This window comes from Salvelinus sp. IW2-2015, linkage group LG8 (assembly GCF_002910315.2).
Source record: "Salvelinus sp. IW2-2015 linkage group LG8, ASM291031v2, whole genome shotgun sequence".
Taxonomy (NCBI): Eukaryota; Metazoa; Chordata; class Actinopteri; order Salmoniformes; family Salmonidae; genus Salvelinus; species Salvelinus sp. IW2-2015.
Window position 1 is genome coordinate 28013780 of NC_036848.1, and position 18244 is coordinate 28032023.

The 18244-nt window shown below is 44.6% G+C and overlaps 1 protein-coding gene across 1 annotated transcript in view; it reads left to right on the forward strand.

The window, feature by feature from the left end:
- The window catches only part of LOC111967672 (unconventional myosin-Id-like), a 121475-nt gene that overhangs the window by 46367 nt on the left and 56864 nt on the right, over positions 1–18244 (forward strand). The window contains 8 exon segments of the mRNA XM_023992906.2: positions 259–404; positions 610–724; positions 898–1068; positions 8015–8085; positions 9716–9790; positions 9969–10101; positions 10441–10607; positions 12850–13057. Coding sequence (XP_023848674.1) covers positions 259–404; positions 610–724; positions 898–1068; positions 8015–8085; positions 9716–9790; positions 9969–10101; positions 10441–10607; positions 12850–13057 — 1086 coding nt within the window.

The window sequence follows — 18244 nt, forward strand, 5'->3', positions numbered from 1 at the left end:
CACGCTACGTTGGCCGCTTCACAGCAGCGGACGCTAACTCTCAATGCTAGTGCTAACCCTCAAAAAGGGTTTGGGAAATGGGCCCCAATGTTAGACGTGGTAGGCCTAACCCGTTTTTAAAGTAGCCAGGGTATTATTATGAATTCTTCTGGGTAAAATAGCAGCCAGTGTAGGTAGCTGACCTATAGCACCCTGCGGTCTCTCATATGATCTTTATCTACTGTTGTCTGCCTTGGTGTTGGGGCGTGTGACCCACAGGCTATGTACGAGAGAATGTTCTGTTGGATCGTGGGAAGGATCAATGATGTCATCGAAGTGAAGAACTATGACGCCAAAGTCCACGGGAAGAACACAGTCATCGGAGTGCTGGACATCTACGGCTTTGAGATCTTTCAGAACAACAGGTTTGGAGACGTGTCCGCTAGAAATATTTCAATATTGCATGTATTTCAGCGTAGAATGCCTACTTGAGTAAGTCTCTACATCAATATGAAATATACTGATTTTATACACAATCTCTCTGTCATGACACTTGTATGTAACACGAGTATAAAACCCGGGTCACAGCCGTTCACTCACCCTCTCCTTCCCTGTCTGTCTGTCTGTCAGCTTTGAGCAGTTCTGTATCAACTATTGCAATGAGAAGCTGCAGCAGCTCTTCATTCAGCTTGTGCTGAGGCAGGAACAGGAAGAGTACCAGCGCGAGGGAATCCCCTGGAAACACGTAAGGCCACATCTTGGTTCCACTCCACTCATCTTGTATGGCCTCCAACAGCATGGTCAATTTGCATCAAGTCATTCTCCTTCAGTTGATGATGACTTTTAGGAACGTCTTACTCCCTGTGCTGGTTGTACTGATATACTGATCCCCTGTTTTCTCTCTGTGCCTGGGCGTAGATTGACTACTTCAACAACCAGATCATTGTGGACCTGGTGGAGCTACAACACAAGGGCATCTTCTCTGTGCTGGACGAGGCCTGTATGAACGTGGGCAAAGTCACCGACGAGGTCTTCTTACAGGGACTCAACAGCAAGCTGGCCAAGCACGCCCACTACACTAGCCGCAAGGTACGTTGGGAAACAATTGGAAATCATTTTCAATTCGTGAATTGAATTTCAATTCATTGACTGAATTGAAAGTGGAATTTACCTCAACAATGTGGACTCATGGATATTTTCAAGGCTTTTTCCCGGCGATTACCTACGTAATTCTGTTAGCCCAACAACCTAGCCCGTAAGACAAGACTGAGGACTGTATACTTTGGTTAGTTTAAATGATCAACTCCATCAAATGCTCTTTAAAGGTCCAATGGAGACGTTTTTTATCTCAATATGAAATAATTTCTGTGTAACATGAAGTGCAATACTATGATTGTTTTCAATTAAAACGGTCAAAAAGAAACATAAATAGCTTCTTCGCAAAGAGTCATTTCTCAGGCCAAATTTTTGCTTATGATTGTCTGGGAGTGGTCTGAGCGGAGAGAGGGAAAAACTGAAAATTGTTAGAGATATTTGAAACACTTTCTTATTGGTCTATTAACTAATTTACCGCATGGTGATGTCACCAGGTTGGCCAAAACTCAATTCAGGCTTTCTTTTCAACAACTATTACACTAAAATGGCATTATGATAATTTTCACAATTTCACAGTATTATTCCAACCTCATATAAAATTTATTTATATAGCCCTTCTGACATTTGCTGATATCTCAAAGTGCTGTACAGAAACTCAGCCTAAAACCCCAAACAGCAAGCAATGCAGGTGTAGAAGCACGGTGGCTAGGAAAAACTCCCTAGAAAGGCCAAAACCTAGGAAGAAACCTAGAGAGGAACCAGGCTATGATAGTGTGGAAATATATATAAAACACTACACTGGGCCATTAAAGTCGAATTGGCATTAAAGCCATTGTAGACCACCAGACTAAGCTGACATATGGAATTGATTTAAGAAGGTCATAACAAGGATAATTTAGATATTCCATTTTTTATTTTAAGACCCCTTGAATTATAAAACAATTTATATAACAAATTATTTGATGTAACTTTGAATTTGGCCCAACTGCTATTAGCCCATACAAACGCATTGAATAACAGATTCACTACATGGAACAGTCCGGGAAAAAATCTAAAGGAAGCTTGTTCTGAAATGTCTGTCCTATATCTGAGCAATATAATATATATTTTTTTTTTTCTTTAAAAAAAAAATGTATTTAACCCCTGGTATTTTTGGCACTTAACTATTTCCATATATACTGTAATAAAAAAAAGAAAAGAAAATTAACTGGTACCGGGGGACCAGATGAGTCTTGTGAGGCTGGTGGTCATCCTAGAGCAAAACAACCAACATGTTCGTTAGTCTCACCTTTCCACAGAGGGGTCATAGTAGTGTGTAGCCCAAACTGTTCGGATGCTACAGACAGAAGTTGGCAGATCAGCTGTACCGATGTCAGACGAGTCGCGTTCGGATGCTACAGACAATTTAGTGAGATGACCGATTTTTCAGGATGTCCCGTGGTCTGACAAACATCGCTCTAGGGTGTTTAACAGGTTAGATGACTGCGTTTTACAGGGTAGTATTTCACTCAGTGGGCCACAAGAGGGCAACAGGCGTCAGAGAAACGAGTGTCTGGGCTATCTGACTCGACACTTTGCTCCCGGTGATGTCACTGGCAGCCAATGAGAGTCAATGGAGCTGGGATCTTGCTGCGCTGGGCATGGGTGTTACAGAGGGTGGGAGAGGGGGCGAAGAGAATGGAAGAGACTGAGGATCATAGCAAGAGAAACAGGTAGTCCGGTGAAGAGGAGGGGAGGGGAAAGTGTGCACGGTAAAGATAGAGACCGTGTCACTGACATCCAGGTTGTTTTCCCTGCAACATCTTAGTTGTTATGTGTCGTCATCCTGGCTGTTGCTGACTTGTACCCTGTAAAGATTGTTCCTTGGGCAATGCTACTAGCCAAGGTCTCATTCAGTCCAGTGGGTGATGGTATACAGTGCCTTCGGAAAGTATTCAAACCCCTTGACTTTTTACACATTTCGTTAAGTTACAGCCTTATTCTAAAATTGATTCAATTGTTTTTGAATTTATTACAATAAAAAAAAWTTTTTTTTTAAGATTTACATAAGTATTCAGACCCTTTACTCAGTACTTTGTTGTATCTGTGCAGAGAGAACACACCTAGCACTACACAGAGTCCCCATAGACTCCAGCGGAGAAGATTTGACAGGCAGAGAATGAGAGAATAAAAAATAGAATCAATGTAACCTTTATTTAACTAGAGAAGGGGAAGGGAAAGTAGATTCGAATGCTGGTGCCACGTTAGTATGATGATGTGGATGTCTGTTCCCATAATGCTATCAACTACAATCTGGTTGGACACAGTAACTAAGCTCTGTAACAATACAGGAACTTCTACTTAAAGATGCTTGACTCCTGATATTGTTATCAGTTTTAAAAAAATCTGCTCAAATGTTACTTTTTAAAAGTTGGATTTATTGCGGAAGCATGACGTTATTGCAGCAGCATAGCAGAGAATGCTTCGAGGCTCATCCCTGGTGCATTGGAGGGACCATTTTTTTTTGATTCACAGATTCTCCTCACCTCGTGCCCCGTACTCTAGAAGCAGCTCTGATTTGGAAAGTTTTGAAATGTTCATGGCTGCCAGGTTCAAAGTGACTCACAGACTCTGCGGGCCTGAAAGACTTCAGGCATTTATTTTTAATTTTTAAACATTGCAGTTCTTCTCGGGAATCTTCCAAAATGAGTGTGGGAATTGGAAGTGTGAAAGGGAATGGGGGGAGGTGAAGATGGGATGAGGAAGAGATTGAGCGAGACCGAGCGAGGGAGTGAAAAAGGCAAAATGAGGGATGTGTGAGAGAGAGCGGGGGAGTGAGAAAAAGGGAGGAGAGTGAGAGAAGCAGCACTGTCATATTTGATTAACCTGTAATAGGAGCTGCACTGTCTGTCAGCACTAATGTCCTCACCCTCTTTATATAAAGGACAAGTCCTCGAGCTGCTAGACACCAAGGTTTCTCTGTGTTCTCCTGGCTGACTGTCGCCCTGTATAAACTCTCACAACACACACACACACACATAGACACTGTTGGCAAAGACCTCACACTCCAGATCAGAGAGAGAGAGAGGGTGGAAACGAAGCGGCGTCTTGATCAGTGGCGGCGTCTTCAGGCGCGTCTTGGCTTCAAAAACTCCTCCAGATCTAGTTGGGTTATGTTATTGCTCTGAGTGTCTGATGAAAACATCCCTTCTTTTTTTTAAATCCCTGTTATTGGTTTTCCAGTCCTGTTGGGGCTGTTAGAAATTAATCAAGGGGTTGTTTGAAGCGGTGGAGCTGGGTTGTTGTTGTCGACACAGACCTCTCACTTAGATACAACTACTGGAGGTAATTGATACTGTACATAATGGGACTGTTGTGGGGGTGGGGGGGGGTGTCTTGCCTTCATAGTGTGAGACAGGAGTGGTCACTGACAACTGTATAATAGAACTTTTGAAGACACGTTTAAACAGGACTGCAGTTGTTCTTGCTCGATCAAAGTTAAGGAAACACTTCCCTGCTTCTTCGAGAGAACTCCCTGTGTCGATACCATACTCGAATCTCCCAATTTCCTCTCTGACTCATATGCCTTCTCTTCTGCACTTTAGGAGGTTGTACCCCTGTAATACCATGTCTGAAGGCTGGGAATGAATGGTTTTAAGGGCTACTTTTCAACCACCTTTGCATGGGTCCTGGTTCTCTGCCGCGTGTTGGACTTGTTGTCGTCTGCTTTCCTTCTCCAGGTCGCTTTGATCCTCCCAGATGTTATTTTTTTTACTCTGTTAACTATTTGCTGACACAAGCCTTCCTGCTGGGAGCGGTCGTCATGGCAGCCTATACCCACCCCTCCGTTGCTCTCTCTCCCTCTATCACTCCCTCTTCTCCCTCTATCTCTCCCTCTTCACCACCTCTCTCTTTCTCGCTCTCTCTCTCCGTACTATCACGCACACACACACACACACACACACACACACACACACACACACACACACACACACACACACACACACACACACACACACACACACACACAAAATCTCTCTCCTCTCCCTCCGTCCCCCCTTTCTCTTTACTGTCTACCCTCTGATCCTACTATTTGCAGTCTCTGCACATGCCCTGTACAGTCGCAGCATAGGATGCTGTGTGTGTGTTTGTGTGCGTGTCCTTGCGTGTGTGTGTGTGCCTGTATGCTTGCGAATGCATGCAGCAGCAGCGGCAGGCTGCCCCTAAGTGATTACCCTTTCATGCACCATGTGGTGGAGATGCTAATAACGTGGTCCTGCTGTTCATTAGCTCTAATGTATTTACATTACAATACAAGGACAGGGGGGACAGGAAAGAGGTACGTCTAGTGTGGTCTCATGCATGTCTACGAGAAACCTTCAAACAAGCGCTTCCGGTTCCAACACGTAGGCTTTTTACCTTCTCAATGCAGCATATTCTTGATGTCACGTTTTGAACTCCTCCTCGAAGTGGGTGCTTAGTCTCTGTTGATGTTTTTAGAGAATGCAGTAATGATAATATGAATGCGGTCTAGAGAGGTTGTGTAGGGAGAGAGTAAATACCATGGTGCAGTGGGCGTACAACAGCACCATTCATCTCCCTGGGTCCTGATTGGCTCCTGTGGTGAATGAATGACAGGTTTGGAGCAAGTCAGTTGGCCCGCGTGGCGCGTGTGCCCTGCAGGTGCCAGCTTAGTTAGCAGGTGGGACTGCGAGGCCCTGGTGGCGAACAGGATGGTGGGTGGAGGTGGCAGAGGAGAGGCGCTGGAGGGAGGGCAAGGTTTGGGCAGGAGGACAAGGGACGGCAGGTGCTAGGGTGATCAGAGGTGTTTTTGCTATAAAGCTGTTCACATTTACACGAGGCTATTGGCAAGAGTTGCGCAGAAAATTGGAGTTGGACAGATATGAACATGATCACAGACTTTTTTAAATCGAAGACTGTTCAGTGCTTTTGTGGACAGGTGCGGTGTCTTCTTCAAAAGAATGAATGTGGAACTAAAAGACCCAAAAGCGCCGTGGCCGAAAGGCAAGGGAACTAATGCCAAAAATCTTCTCCATTCTCATTTCTCCCTCTCTCGCTCTGTCTCCCCTCGTAACTCTCTCGTTACCTTTTTTTTCTTTCTCTCCTGTCACCTCATCCCAAATGTAGCTCTGTCCTTCTCTTTAATTTCCCTTTCTCTTTATTTTCTCCCTCTCTCTAAAGCCCCCCCCCCCTCTCTCTTTCTCATCTGAAATAGGCATTAGACTGGATAAAGAGTGAGGCAGACACGGAGAGAGACGTGGCAATAGTATAGCTGGTAGTGTCTGTGGAGGGGGACGTATCGTCGTAGATGAGGACAAGGTGGCCTCCGTCTGTCTAGCTGCCAGGATCGCTGTCTGTTTGACTGGCTGGCTGCACTGGCTTGTATAGAGCACATGGCCCTTCATGGATCAATTCCCTATCACAGTTCGACTGAAGTATTTCTGCTATGGCCATTCCCATTCATTTCCAAGGCTTTGAATAGGAATTTGAATGCGTTCACACAGATTACCACACAGTATAGAGATTTGTGTATTTTCCTCCACGGTTTTTGGCCTGTCAGGTGTTCTCGTTAGCAACATCCTCATTCCGGTCTTCAGGGACTTTCCCTTCTCTCTTCTTCCTGTGGTGTGTGTGTGTGTGTGTGTGTGTGTGTGTGTGTGTGTGTGTGTGTGTGTGTGTGTGGCGGTGTGTTGTGTGTGTGTGTGTGTGTGTGTGTGTGTGTGTGTGTGTGTGTGTGTGTGTGTAGGCTCTCCGCTCGATGACTCATCCGCTTCGGCCCTCTCTTCTCTCTGTTCTCCTAACATCTTGGCTGTCCCTCTTTTATATAACACTCTGGACGTCCCAATGGCTAGAGGAGGCTCTGTATCATTGTACCCCCCCCCCCCACACACACCCCCCCACCCCACACCCCCACTGTACATCCTGCAAACTCGTCCCTCTAGCTCTAATCATATTGCTAATAATTTCTGCCTTGTATTTGAATGAGACTGGATGCCTCTCTCTCTCTGATGTCAGTGAACTATTTGATGAATGTCAGTGCAGTAGTGGCACTAGTATCATGCTACTCGCTTGCCTTGTGTGTTGCCATGCCACAGTGCTGCCTTGGGCGTCCTCTCTCTGTCACCAGACTCACAAGTTGGTCTACCGTAGCACACCGATATACCACTGGCGCAGTCACACACATTAACACAAAGGTGCACACACACACGGATGGATGGATATACAGACACAAACAAACAGGTATGTACACACACACACACAGTCAGGTATACACGCATGCCCACAGACAGGAAAATGACAGGTGGCAGAGGACTGCGGCAGACCTCTCTAAAGTTCCCGGCATGTTCCTTTTCCTCTCCTCTCTGCACTCCACCACTGGCCTACATACAGCTAGCCACATCAGTTCCTGCGTCACCGCACACGGCTCGTTCATATTTCACGTGCACAGATTGCCCCCTTCTCTCTCTGTCTCTCTCTCTCTGTCTCTCTAGCTCACACTCCAGTGGGAGAGAATAGCATGTATCCCACCTGACTGTGCTGGTGTTTTAGCAACCTTGTTTTCTGCACCAGTGGCTCTGCTGCTTCTCTCCCTCTCTAATGGGGATACAGTACAGTAGGTTATATCTGGGGAAGCAGCGTCTCTGTCTCTCTAATTGGGATACAGCAGGTTAATTCTGGGGAAGCAGCGTCTCTGTCTCTCTAATGGGGATACAGCAGGTTAATTCTGGGGAAAGTAAAGTAAAGACAAATAGAGCATAGCACATCTGAAAATAGATACCCTTGATATTACAGACTAAAGTGCCCCATCGTTTTTGCTCCTATGCGTAGGAGCTATTAGATTCCTAGGCAGAGTCAAGTAAACTCACCTCCTTGGCTGTGTGAATGTATCCCTCCCTACTTCCCCAGGTTTGTTACTTAATTTCTCTCTCTCCATCCACAGCTCTCCCCGACAGACAAGAGTTTGGAGTTTGACAGAGATTTCCGTATCCGGCACTATGCAGGGGATGTTGTGTAAGTAACTGTATACAGTGGTGTACGGTACTGTATGGCACCACCCTTTGCTATAAGTCATTGTGGTGGCAGAAGTGACTTCGTTACACTTCACTTTGTTGTTTAAATAACCTTGTTGGTTCCACTTTTCTGGGCTCCGTTATTTACTCAACCAATAAGGAACACTCAAAATGTGCACTTATAAATCATAACAATTTTAATCAAAATACAGCTGTAGACAGAAGTCAAGGATCAAACATACAACCGATATCTCTCCTGAGTTCTGCAAAATAGGAAAAGTCCAAGTTGCTTTTAATATGCTTGCAGTCAACCCCTAGGGATGTAACTGCCTACGTCAACACCTTCTACTCATGAGACCAAGCCCATGCATATACAGATATACAAACTTGCAGGAGAGAACAATAGTTTGTGTTTTCTAAGGGCTCAGCAGTACTTTTCCACTCCCCAAGTTGCTTTATAGTGGTATGTCTGACTTGTCTCTTATCTCTTTCACTCCCCTGCAGGATTCTGTGTCTATGAGTCTATTTTAGCCTTGAGGCGCTTTCTCAGACACCCTGTTTTGACTGCAATAACTCACACATCTCTCAGACCGTTTCTTATAGGAGGCAGAGACTAGAAAATAACTGGGGAACAATATTAAACCTTATAATGAATATATATATTGCTAATCTGTAGTCCAGGACCCTATAAATATAGTGTGGGAGGGGTCTTATAGCCTTTCCCCTTCTATTAATACAACATAAGCATAATCAATTGTTATAATACATCAAACATTTGGTGCAGCCCCTATCATGACCCTAAGGTGACCCCGTCACCCTCATCATTACAAAAACATGAGATCATCAAACACTATCATCAACCAAATCACCAGCTGTGTATGCTACCGTATGCAAGTCATCCTCAACGCATGCATGTCTGTCCTGCTCAGCATCTTCTAGCTACATCCCCATGGTTAATTTCTTTTTATTTAACCTTTGTTTTATCAGGGAGTCATACTGAGACCAAAGTCTCTTTCACAGAGCCCTGAATTACATGAATTAAAGAAAATACACACATCAATTATATGGCTTTAAAGATGAGATGAGGGAGGTATAAATACCATGGACTGTGACATCCACTCTGCCTGCAGCCTAGCCTAACTGGTTCAGGGAGTACTTAAACTTGAGACCTCCAGCGTTCCAAATGGCACCCTATTTCCTATATAGTGCACTACTGTTGACCAGGGTCCATAGGGCTCTGGTCAATGGGTCCTGGTCAAAAGTAGTGCACTATATTTGAGATACAGCCTGAGACTGTGGAGTCAGGCCTTTTTAATGGGCCAGTTTCCTCCTGGGTCTTACTGATGGTTCCTACACTCCCACTGTTTTTCTGGAAACAGAGGATTTGTTCTCTAATTCTTCTGTGATTCATCCATTGTAATACTTTCTGAGTAGGGTTTAGGAGACGCTGTTGTCATTTTTAAGCACCGTCTTTGGTGCTGTATGTTGTCTTAGTGTCTGAAAAAGATGATCAAAGTGTGTGTGTGTGTGTGTGTGTGTGTGTGTGTGTGTGTGTGTGTGGGTGTGTGGTTGTGTTTGTGGGTGTGCTGTTGTGTGTGTGTGTGTGTGTGTGTAATTATGTACTACCGCAGGTACTCTGTGGTTGGCTTCATCGACAAGAACAAGGACACTCTCTTCCAGGACTTCAAAAGGCTACTGTACAACAGGTTAGAGTCAACACACACCTGCTATCCCCTCTGCACCTCGTCTCGCCCTTGTCTCGCGCTCCTCCCTATTTCATGACCCCACTGTAGCCTTCTGTGATGTACTGATAACCAATTGTTCCTCCCCTCTTTTTTTCCCGCTCCTCTCTTTCTCTTCCCCTCTCTTCCTCTCTCTCCGTAGCTCCAACCCAGTGCTGAAGATGATGTGGCCGGAGGGCAAGCTGAGTATCACTGAGGTCACCAAACGACCCCTAACGGCCGCCACCCTCTTTAAGAACTCCATGATCGCATTGGTGGAGAACCTGGCATGCAAGGTGAGGGGTGTGGCCACCGCCGGGCAACTATTTCATTGGCCAACAGCAACATGACATTTTGTTTGAGAACATGTACTACTGCCTTGACAGATCGGGTGCATCTCAATAGTCTAAAGGGGGTTTTCTTTCCTCATCTCCTCTCCTCCAAAATTACACAAATGTAAACTCACAGGATGTAAAAATAAAAAAATTAAAACATGTTGGATATCCTATAGGAATTAGCTTTCACCTGTCTAGTTGTTCCACATCCGTGCAGATAGAGGATAGGAGACTGAGGTGGGGCTGTGTCTCCTCACTGTGTCTCCTCACTGTGGTCCCCCTGGTGGTTTGTGCGTGCAGGAGCCCTACTATGTGCGCTGCATCAAGCCCAACGACGTCAAGTCGCCCCTGCTGTTCGAGCACGAGCGTTGTCGCCACCAGGTCGAGTACCTGGGCCTACTGGAGAACGTTCGTGTGCGCCGCGCCGGATTCGCCAACCGCCAGGACTACCCCCGATTCCTCCAGAGGTACGAGCTTCCACCTCATCTCCGGGTAGAAGGAGAATCAGGTCCCGCATTCAAAATGCATCTCAGAGTAGTGGTGATTTAGGATCAACTCCCTCCTTTCCGTATAGTCTTATTCATTATGATATAAAAGGCCTGATCCCCATCCTATAGCAGCAATCCTAGTCTGACGTGGACATTTTCCCAGAGCAAAATCATGGTGCAAAGTTCAAAAAATGCATTAAAACTCATTATAATCTCGCAGTGGGATTTAATTTGAAGATGTTCTTAAACAATTCCCTCTTTGTGAATACGAGCCCCCTCCAACACAATGTTCCTGTGCCCTGCCCTTCACTAGGAAACAGCCTTGTAACAGAGTGGGTGTGTTTAATGACGTGCCTTTTCCATCGACTGCAGTTGACGCGCTGCACTTCAGTGAGGGGAAAACAAGCTCTGTTGTATTGAGACAGTATTCATCAGCACTAGGAACCTCACAACGATCACTCCTGATTCATTTTACGCTTTCGGTGTGTCGGTGTCATCACTTCCTGCCTCTGTTTTCGATCCGCTCACCTACTGAACATTCGTTCATTCTTTATTCTCTACCATTATACTGTGATATTCTTTTACGTACACTACCGTTTGGGGTCACTTAGAAATGTCCTTGTTTTTGAAAGAAAAGCTCATTTTCTGTCCATTAAAATAACATAAAATTGATCAGATATAAAGTGTAGACATTGTTAATGTTGTAAATGACTATTGTAGCTGGAAACAGCCGATTTAAAAAAAAAAATTGAATATCTACATAGGCGTACAGAGGCCCATTATCAGCAACCACCACTCCTGTGTTCCAATGGCAGGTTGTGTTAGCTAATCCAAGTTTATCATTTTAAAAGGCAATTGATCATTAGAAAACCCTTTTGCAATTATGTTAGCACAGCTGAAAAATGTTGTTCTGATTAAAGAAGCAATAAAACTGTCCTTCTTTAGACTAGTTGAGTATTACAACATTAACAATGTCGACACTGTATTTCTGATCAATTTTATGTTATTTTAATAGACAAAAAATGTGTTTTTCTTTCAAAAACAAGGACATTTCTAAGTGACCCCAAACTTTTGAACGGTAGTGTACATCAGTACTCTTACTAACACCAACTCGTGACTAAATGAATAGTCAGTACTGGACTAAATCTTAGAGAGCTTTGCAGAGGAGAGGAGGGCCTTAGCATCATCACATCACCTTGTGAGTGGGCGCTATGCGACAGCAGTGATGTCACTGACGTTGCTGCAAGTCTTTCGCATCAGGTTAGACTAGACGACACCGTAGACAACTAAATGCGATTCTGTCTCGCAATCATACATACGTGTGCACACACACACACTCACACACTCGTGTTACAGAATAAATGATGACAAAATATAGCAAGATATTTCTTCTAAAAGTGTGTTATAACACATCTGGGAAACAGAGGCAGGTTCATATTGTGTGCAAAAGGAGGATTTTTAATATGATTTATTTTATTTATTTTGGACTCTTGGCAGTTACATTAGGATTTAGTTCAAACTGCACTCACACACAAGCTCCAAATGGTCCCAAACAAATGCAAATACACGCGCAAACACACCCTTTTTTTAACCCTGGCACCTAATTCATTCACAGCTGTCTCGCTCCCCACTGCCCTGCCCTTCCTCGGTCAAATTAGATGAGGTAATAGCTGTGGTAGTTAGCAGTGATAGTTTTGCATAACACACTTCTCCTCTGACTGTCCCTCATTTCCTTCACTGATGAATTTGGACTGTGTTACATCATGCTTTGGCAGTAAAATGCCTGTGAATAACTAATGCAGGAATCGGTTGACAGGCCTGCTAGCCGTGTATTGACCTCTCTTGGCAGTCCAATAATATCTTGTCACAGTGTCCTGTGATGTTGCCAATCGTTCTGTTTTCTCGTTTATTTTGCTGGGCAGTTTTTCTGTTGAGTCACTGTCAAAGAACCAATCACTTCAACAAAGTGCATGTTTTGTAAAAGAAGAGGAGTGATGCGGACACAATTGGGAATTGAAGTCACAGTCATTTAGTCCAATGTGACGCACAGTTAACACACAGTTCGCAGTGTTTTTGGGCCCATGCAGCAATAAACCCAATTATTACGGCATTGCACGCACCATGCTCTGAACTAACAGAACCACTCTGGTTGGCGATAGTGCTAAAGCGTTTTGAGGCCCACTAATATTGGACCCTCTCTGCCTCCATTCCGCCCCCTCAGGTACAAGATGATCTCGGAGTTCACGTGGCCCAATCACGACCTCCCGTCGGACAAAGAGGCAGTGAAGAGGCTGGTGCAGGGCTGCGGCTTCGAGCACGACGTGGCCTACGGCAAGACCAAGGTGTTCGTCCGCACGCCACGCACCCTCTTCTGCCTGGAGGAGCAGAGGGACGAAATGGTTGGGAGAATAGTCCTCTTCCTTCAGAAGGTCAGTGTCAATGTCGTCATCTTTGACCCTTGGCCTGGTCTCCATGGCAACGGCCCTATGTCGAGTGGTAACATTGTATAGGTGTGACGTCTCCAGGTAAATCTTTTTTTATTTTTATTATTACGTTAAAAAAAATGCTTTAAATTCAATAGCGTACACGTATTATATTGAGAAATGAAAAGCCACTACTGTCACTAACATCGTTCTACCAGGGAGATTGATTACTAGTCAAAGCTACCCATTCTCCAGTAATCTCATTATCTTGTTTCTTCAACACTCATCGTGTTCTCATTTAAATCCACTCTCTTTGCTTTTCATATGAATAACCAACTCTCGAGACTTGATATGCCACTGCCACTGTGCGCCGAGATATTTTCTGAGCCTAAAATAACGTTGTATTATTATAGCGTTAGCGCTCTCTCCCTCTCTGGGTTCTATCTGTCCGTACAAACCCAGCTCGGTAAATGAGCTGGAGGAGAAAAAAGAGCAGAGGTCCACACATCCGCACTGCAGACTTCTGGGAAGCCGCCGGCATTCCTGCACAATAAAAGAACAAACAAACTCTGGGACTGAGAATATAATGTTCACATAACCCTAAAGCCATTCAACCCTTATTATTGACCCCTTATAATAGTTGGAATATATTACAGATATACCACAGCTCCTGAGGTGCTATGGAAGCATTCAGAGGATGGAAAACGAGATATGGATCTTAATATAAACCATTAGCTATGTAACAGTGTGAATATGCTGGAGCCATAGGGGAAATCTATACCTTTTATATCTATACCGTATACCTTTTATCATAATGACAGTTTTATGACATTGATACAGACCAGAATGTAATCCCATGTTATTGCTCCATTACGACCGATTCTCCATTTAATGTTCTCTATGCTGTATGATTGGGATATGGATATTGGCTTTTCTACATCTTCCTCCCTTGATTGGCTGGTAAAGAAAGTAATGTGATTGTGTTGTGCTTCGAGAATGTGCTACTGACTTTCAGACACCTCAGGTAAGAATGATGGCATGTGTCATAACATGTGCCATTACACACCCATTAAGCCAGCCTAGCCTAAGACGTGCTGTATAATACTTCTGTATGGATGGGAATAGATGGAGGAAATTGTTTTGTTTTTAGAGTGTAGTGTAGAATGTGGCCCTGTCATTTTGCTGTCAAATCCAGCTGACCTTCTCAAAAGGTAATGCCCCCTCTGACTGACAGATACAGAGATCAAAACGTCCATTTGTCAGCATCTGACTGCTCTGTTTCATGCTTCCTTCTTCCGGTTTGGGATTTGAACCCCTATTTTATTCATTCACCTGGGAGCCATTCATATGATTGGTGACAGAATGAAGATTGACGGCTATACATTTACCGCGCATGTTATTGCCACTCAAATCGCTAGGAGTACAACTACGTTCCTTCACGTTCACAACACCTTTAATTCGGACAGCTCTCTCCAAGGACTGGGCTGCAATATAACTGCCCGCCGACATCAAAGGGTTAAACCAACCAAATTGCTTCGGTGTGGGATTGACTGTTTGGCCTCTGTATTGATCTACAGGGCCCCGGTTGGGCTGCCCGGCAGACGAGCTAGACGTGTGTTCCTATTCGCTCTTAGGACTATCTCAAAGGATGTCGCCACTTTGATAACCAACCACAAAAGACCAGAGATGAATTCCAGATGTTCGACCAAAACAAGCATCGCGCGAAAGAGAGGTTTTTGGGGTTGAAGGAATTGTATAGGGCTCGCTCAGTCAACAACATATATATCTATACGCTGGACCACTATCACACACAACACACTCATCACACTACACACCACATCACACACACACACACACACATCTCCCGTTCATCCACCCTCCACAAATACGCAAAAACACCTCTAACGTTAGTATATTTGACTCTATTTCTCACCCTGCCCCCTACCACACAGCTCATCGTCTGTGCCAAATCCCTTATCAGCGGCTGGCACACCACTGTGGCTTATGCCAACGGGCCCCACCATGCCAGGGGTGGCAGAACCCATGTCAGTACCTCAAACTCTCTTCCCTCCCCTATAAGCCTCCTCCCAGACAACACAATACCCTGTCATTGTGCACTCTAACAACAAAGGACTGAGGATCCCATGTATTAGATTTGGGTGCCTTCTCTCATACTTGTTCTAGTACAACAATTTGTGCCTTTCACCTACCGCCCTTCGCCCCTCCTTGCACCCTGACTCCCTCCCCCCCAGTCCTATTTGACACTGCCTTTTGCTCCGTCGTCCTCGTTTTCGCCCCGTTCTCCTACCCCCCCCCCCCCCCCGTCCCCCCCGTCTGAAGCCGTTCCGCTCTGGCTCTCTTCTCCTCCCCGAGGAAGCGGATAGAACTCTGGATCCGCTGAATCCACCCTCACGTTCACGGCTATCGACTCTGCTCTCGCCACTGACTGACTGCACTACATCCCGCAATCAGTGGTCCATATCTGCGCCACTGGACACCCCCTAGTGTGGACTGTGCAGTCAGTTGAGGACACAAGCATGCATCCAAACCACAATCAGAGCCTTATCCTCAGGAAGGGGCAATAGTCCCAACCTAAAGGGGATTAAATACTACAATCCAACACAAATACAGACTTCATGAATGATTCATGAGCTTCCCCCCTTCTTTTTAATGAGTATTTCATAAATGGAAGCCCAGCCAGCCACATCGGTGTCTGTCAGGGCTGGTCTTTTAGCTGGGAATGGCGAGAGAGAGAGAGGGAGACATAAGAGAGTCCCCTGTGTATTGGGAGCCAGGGAATTAAAGCGGCAATCAGCAGTTAAAACAATAACAAAACGTACTCACCGCCCTTGGTTCCGTAAAAATCTGAGGGATGGGGCTGGAGAAATGCAACCATTCTCAAATTCCATAGACAGAGCTATGGATGCAAGGCCTGACCCTCCACGATATCAAAATGATAGTTTTTACTATTACATTTACTTTGTTTACAAACATTTTGGAGTAGAACAAGCTTATATTTTGGGTTCTGATGGGATACGCCAGTTGAGCAACGCTCATGAGGCATTCATAAGTTATATTCTTCAAGAATCAATGGGTACATATCATTCATTTATAAGTCCAAAAATGGATGTTGCAATGCAGATTGCCCCTTTTAATTGCTGTAGTTACATGTGTCTGAGCGACTGTGGGTTTATTAGTGAGACTGTAGGCTAGGCTAGCATTAGCCTAGCAGACTATCTGCCTACTGGGCCAGAACTGATCCCACCTCTATCCACATGCCTCAGCAGTACGTAACCTGATCCTAATTCATCTGATGTAGGCATGATTAAAATAGCGTGTGAAGTGTTCTGTTACTTATGGTACATTTACAAATGCATGGCACCTGCAAAACACCTACAGTAAGCTACCTCCCAAAATTGTCAATCTTCCAGACAAAATCAAAGGGAAACATGTTTCTCTTTGTCAATACTTTTATCAGTGACTTTGGCTTCGCTGAGGGAGATGCTGTACTTGCACCCTCTGTTGTTGCGAAAGACTTTTGATGATGAAGTGTCTCTTGATTATACTGAAGGATTTTTCCCTTCCGTCTCTCGGAGCACATCTGTGTTCACATCTTGTGTTCTTTGATGCTCTTTGTTTACCACTGTGCTGTCAACTATGCTCAGTAACCCGTTTGAGTATTCTCTTACTGCAATTACTGCAACCTCCTCACAACTTCCCACTGTTAAAGAATGAAACACATTCAGGCACGTGTCCTTTGAATTCACTAACACTTTTTTTTTTTTTTTTTTTACATTTGAGATCCAATGCAAAATAAATTAATACCGGCTTATATTTTATTCATAAATCCTGGTCTGTGCATCCTTGAGTTGGTAATGTAATTGATTCTCAACCGAACAGAACGTTGCAGGCTATTTCAGTATAATAATTCACGCTTGGATTCACTGCACTAACAAGAAGAGAAAGTAGTGCCGGGCGTTTTACACTCAAAACAATCCACGGACCTGACAGCAATGCATCTCCTCGACAGTGTGGAAGGATATGGGTAGACAGGGGGCTCTCGCCATGGCAACCAATGTTTGGCTCCCAGCCAAGGTGCACTGCTTTCTTCTGATATGACCTTCACTTGCCATTCTCTCCATTTCCTCATAGAATCGCCCCTTTTTCTTTCTATCCTTTGACATGTCTATTCATGTATAATGCAGTATGTTATAATTAACAGACCTGACTGTAAGATACAAGCATTCATTTCTAAAGGTTTATTTGTTCCAGTTAGTGGCTGACAATCCGTCCATGGAGGCAACGCAAGTTGATAACATATTCCAATGATTTCCATCCATATTTGTATCGATCAACATGACAAAGAGTATCCATAACTATTCTATTTTAACCTCAATTCCACACAAAACATGAACCAAATGATGGAACATAATGAACATGCATAGAGGATGATTGTCTAGAGAGGGTTTTAGAGCAAGCCACTGGCTGCTGCCTTGAGCATGTGGTGATGGTGTTGTTGTTCACCCGAGCGCTGGATTGATTTATCCTAAAAACCCATTGGCCCAGTGTCTTGGCCCAGTGTCCCCAGTGCTTGCCTGAGGTCAGTGTGTGTGTGTGTGTGTGTGTGTGTGTGTGTGTGTGTGTGTGTGGTGCCCTTGATAAATTATGTCACACACTCTGCTTGATGCCGTCTCCGCCCACCTCGGTATATTGAGCATTTCACTGGAAAAACCAAATGTCCCGGGAGGACAGGGAAATTGTGGCACTCGGCATTTGATTGCAGTCAAGTGTGTCGCCCCGCCGGTCTTTCCATGTTTGATTTGTTTTGTGGATGACATGAAGGATATTTTGTTTAGCGTGTTTAGTCAGAGACTATAAATAGTATTGCCAACCCTTGCTTGTTTTACGGATAGATTGATGGCCTCTTTATTAGGCCTAAAGCAGTTGAAGCACTTAGTTTAGCCTATAGTGTATGATTTACTATATATTTTTTATTTTATTTTACCTTTATTCTACTAGGCAAGTCAGTTAAGAACAAATTCTTATTTACAATGACGGCCTACCCCGGCCAAACCCTAACCCAGACAACAATGGGCCAATTGTGCGGCGCCCTATGGGATTCCCAATCACAGTCGGTTGTGATACAGCCTGGAATCGAACCAGGGTCTGTAGTGACGCCTCTAGCACTGAGAT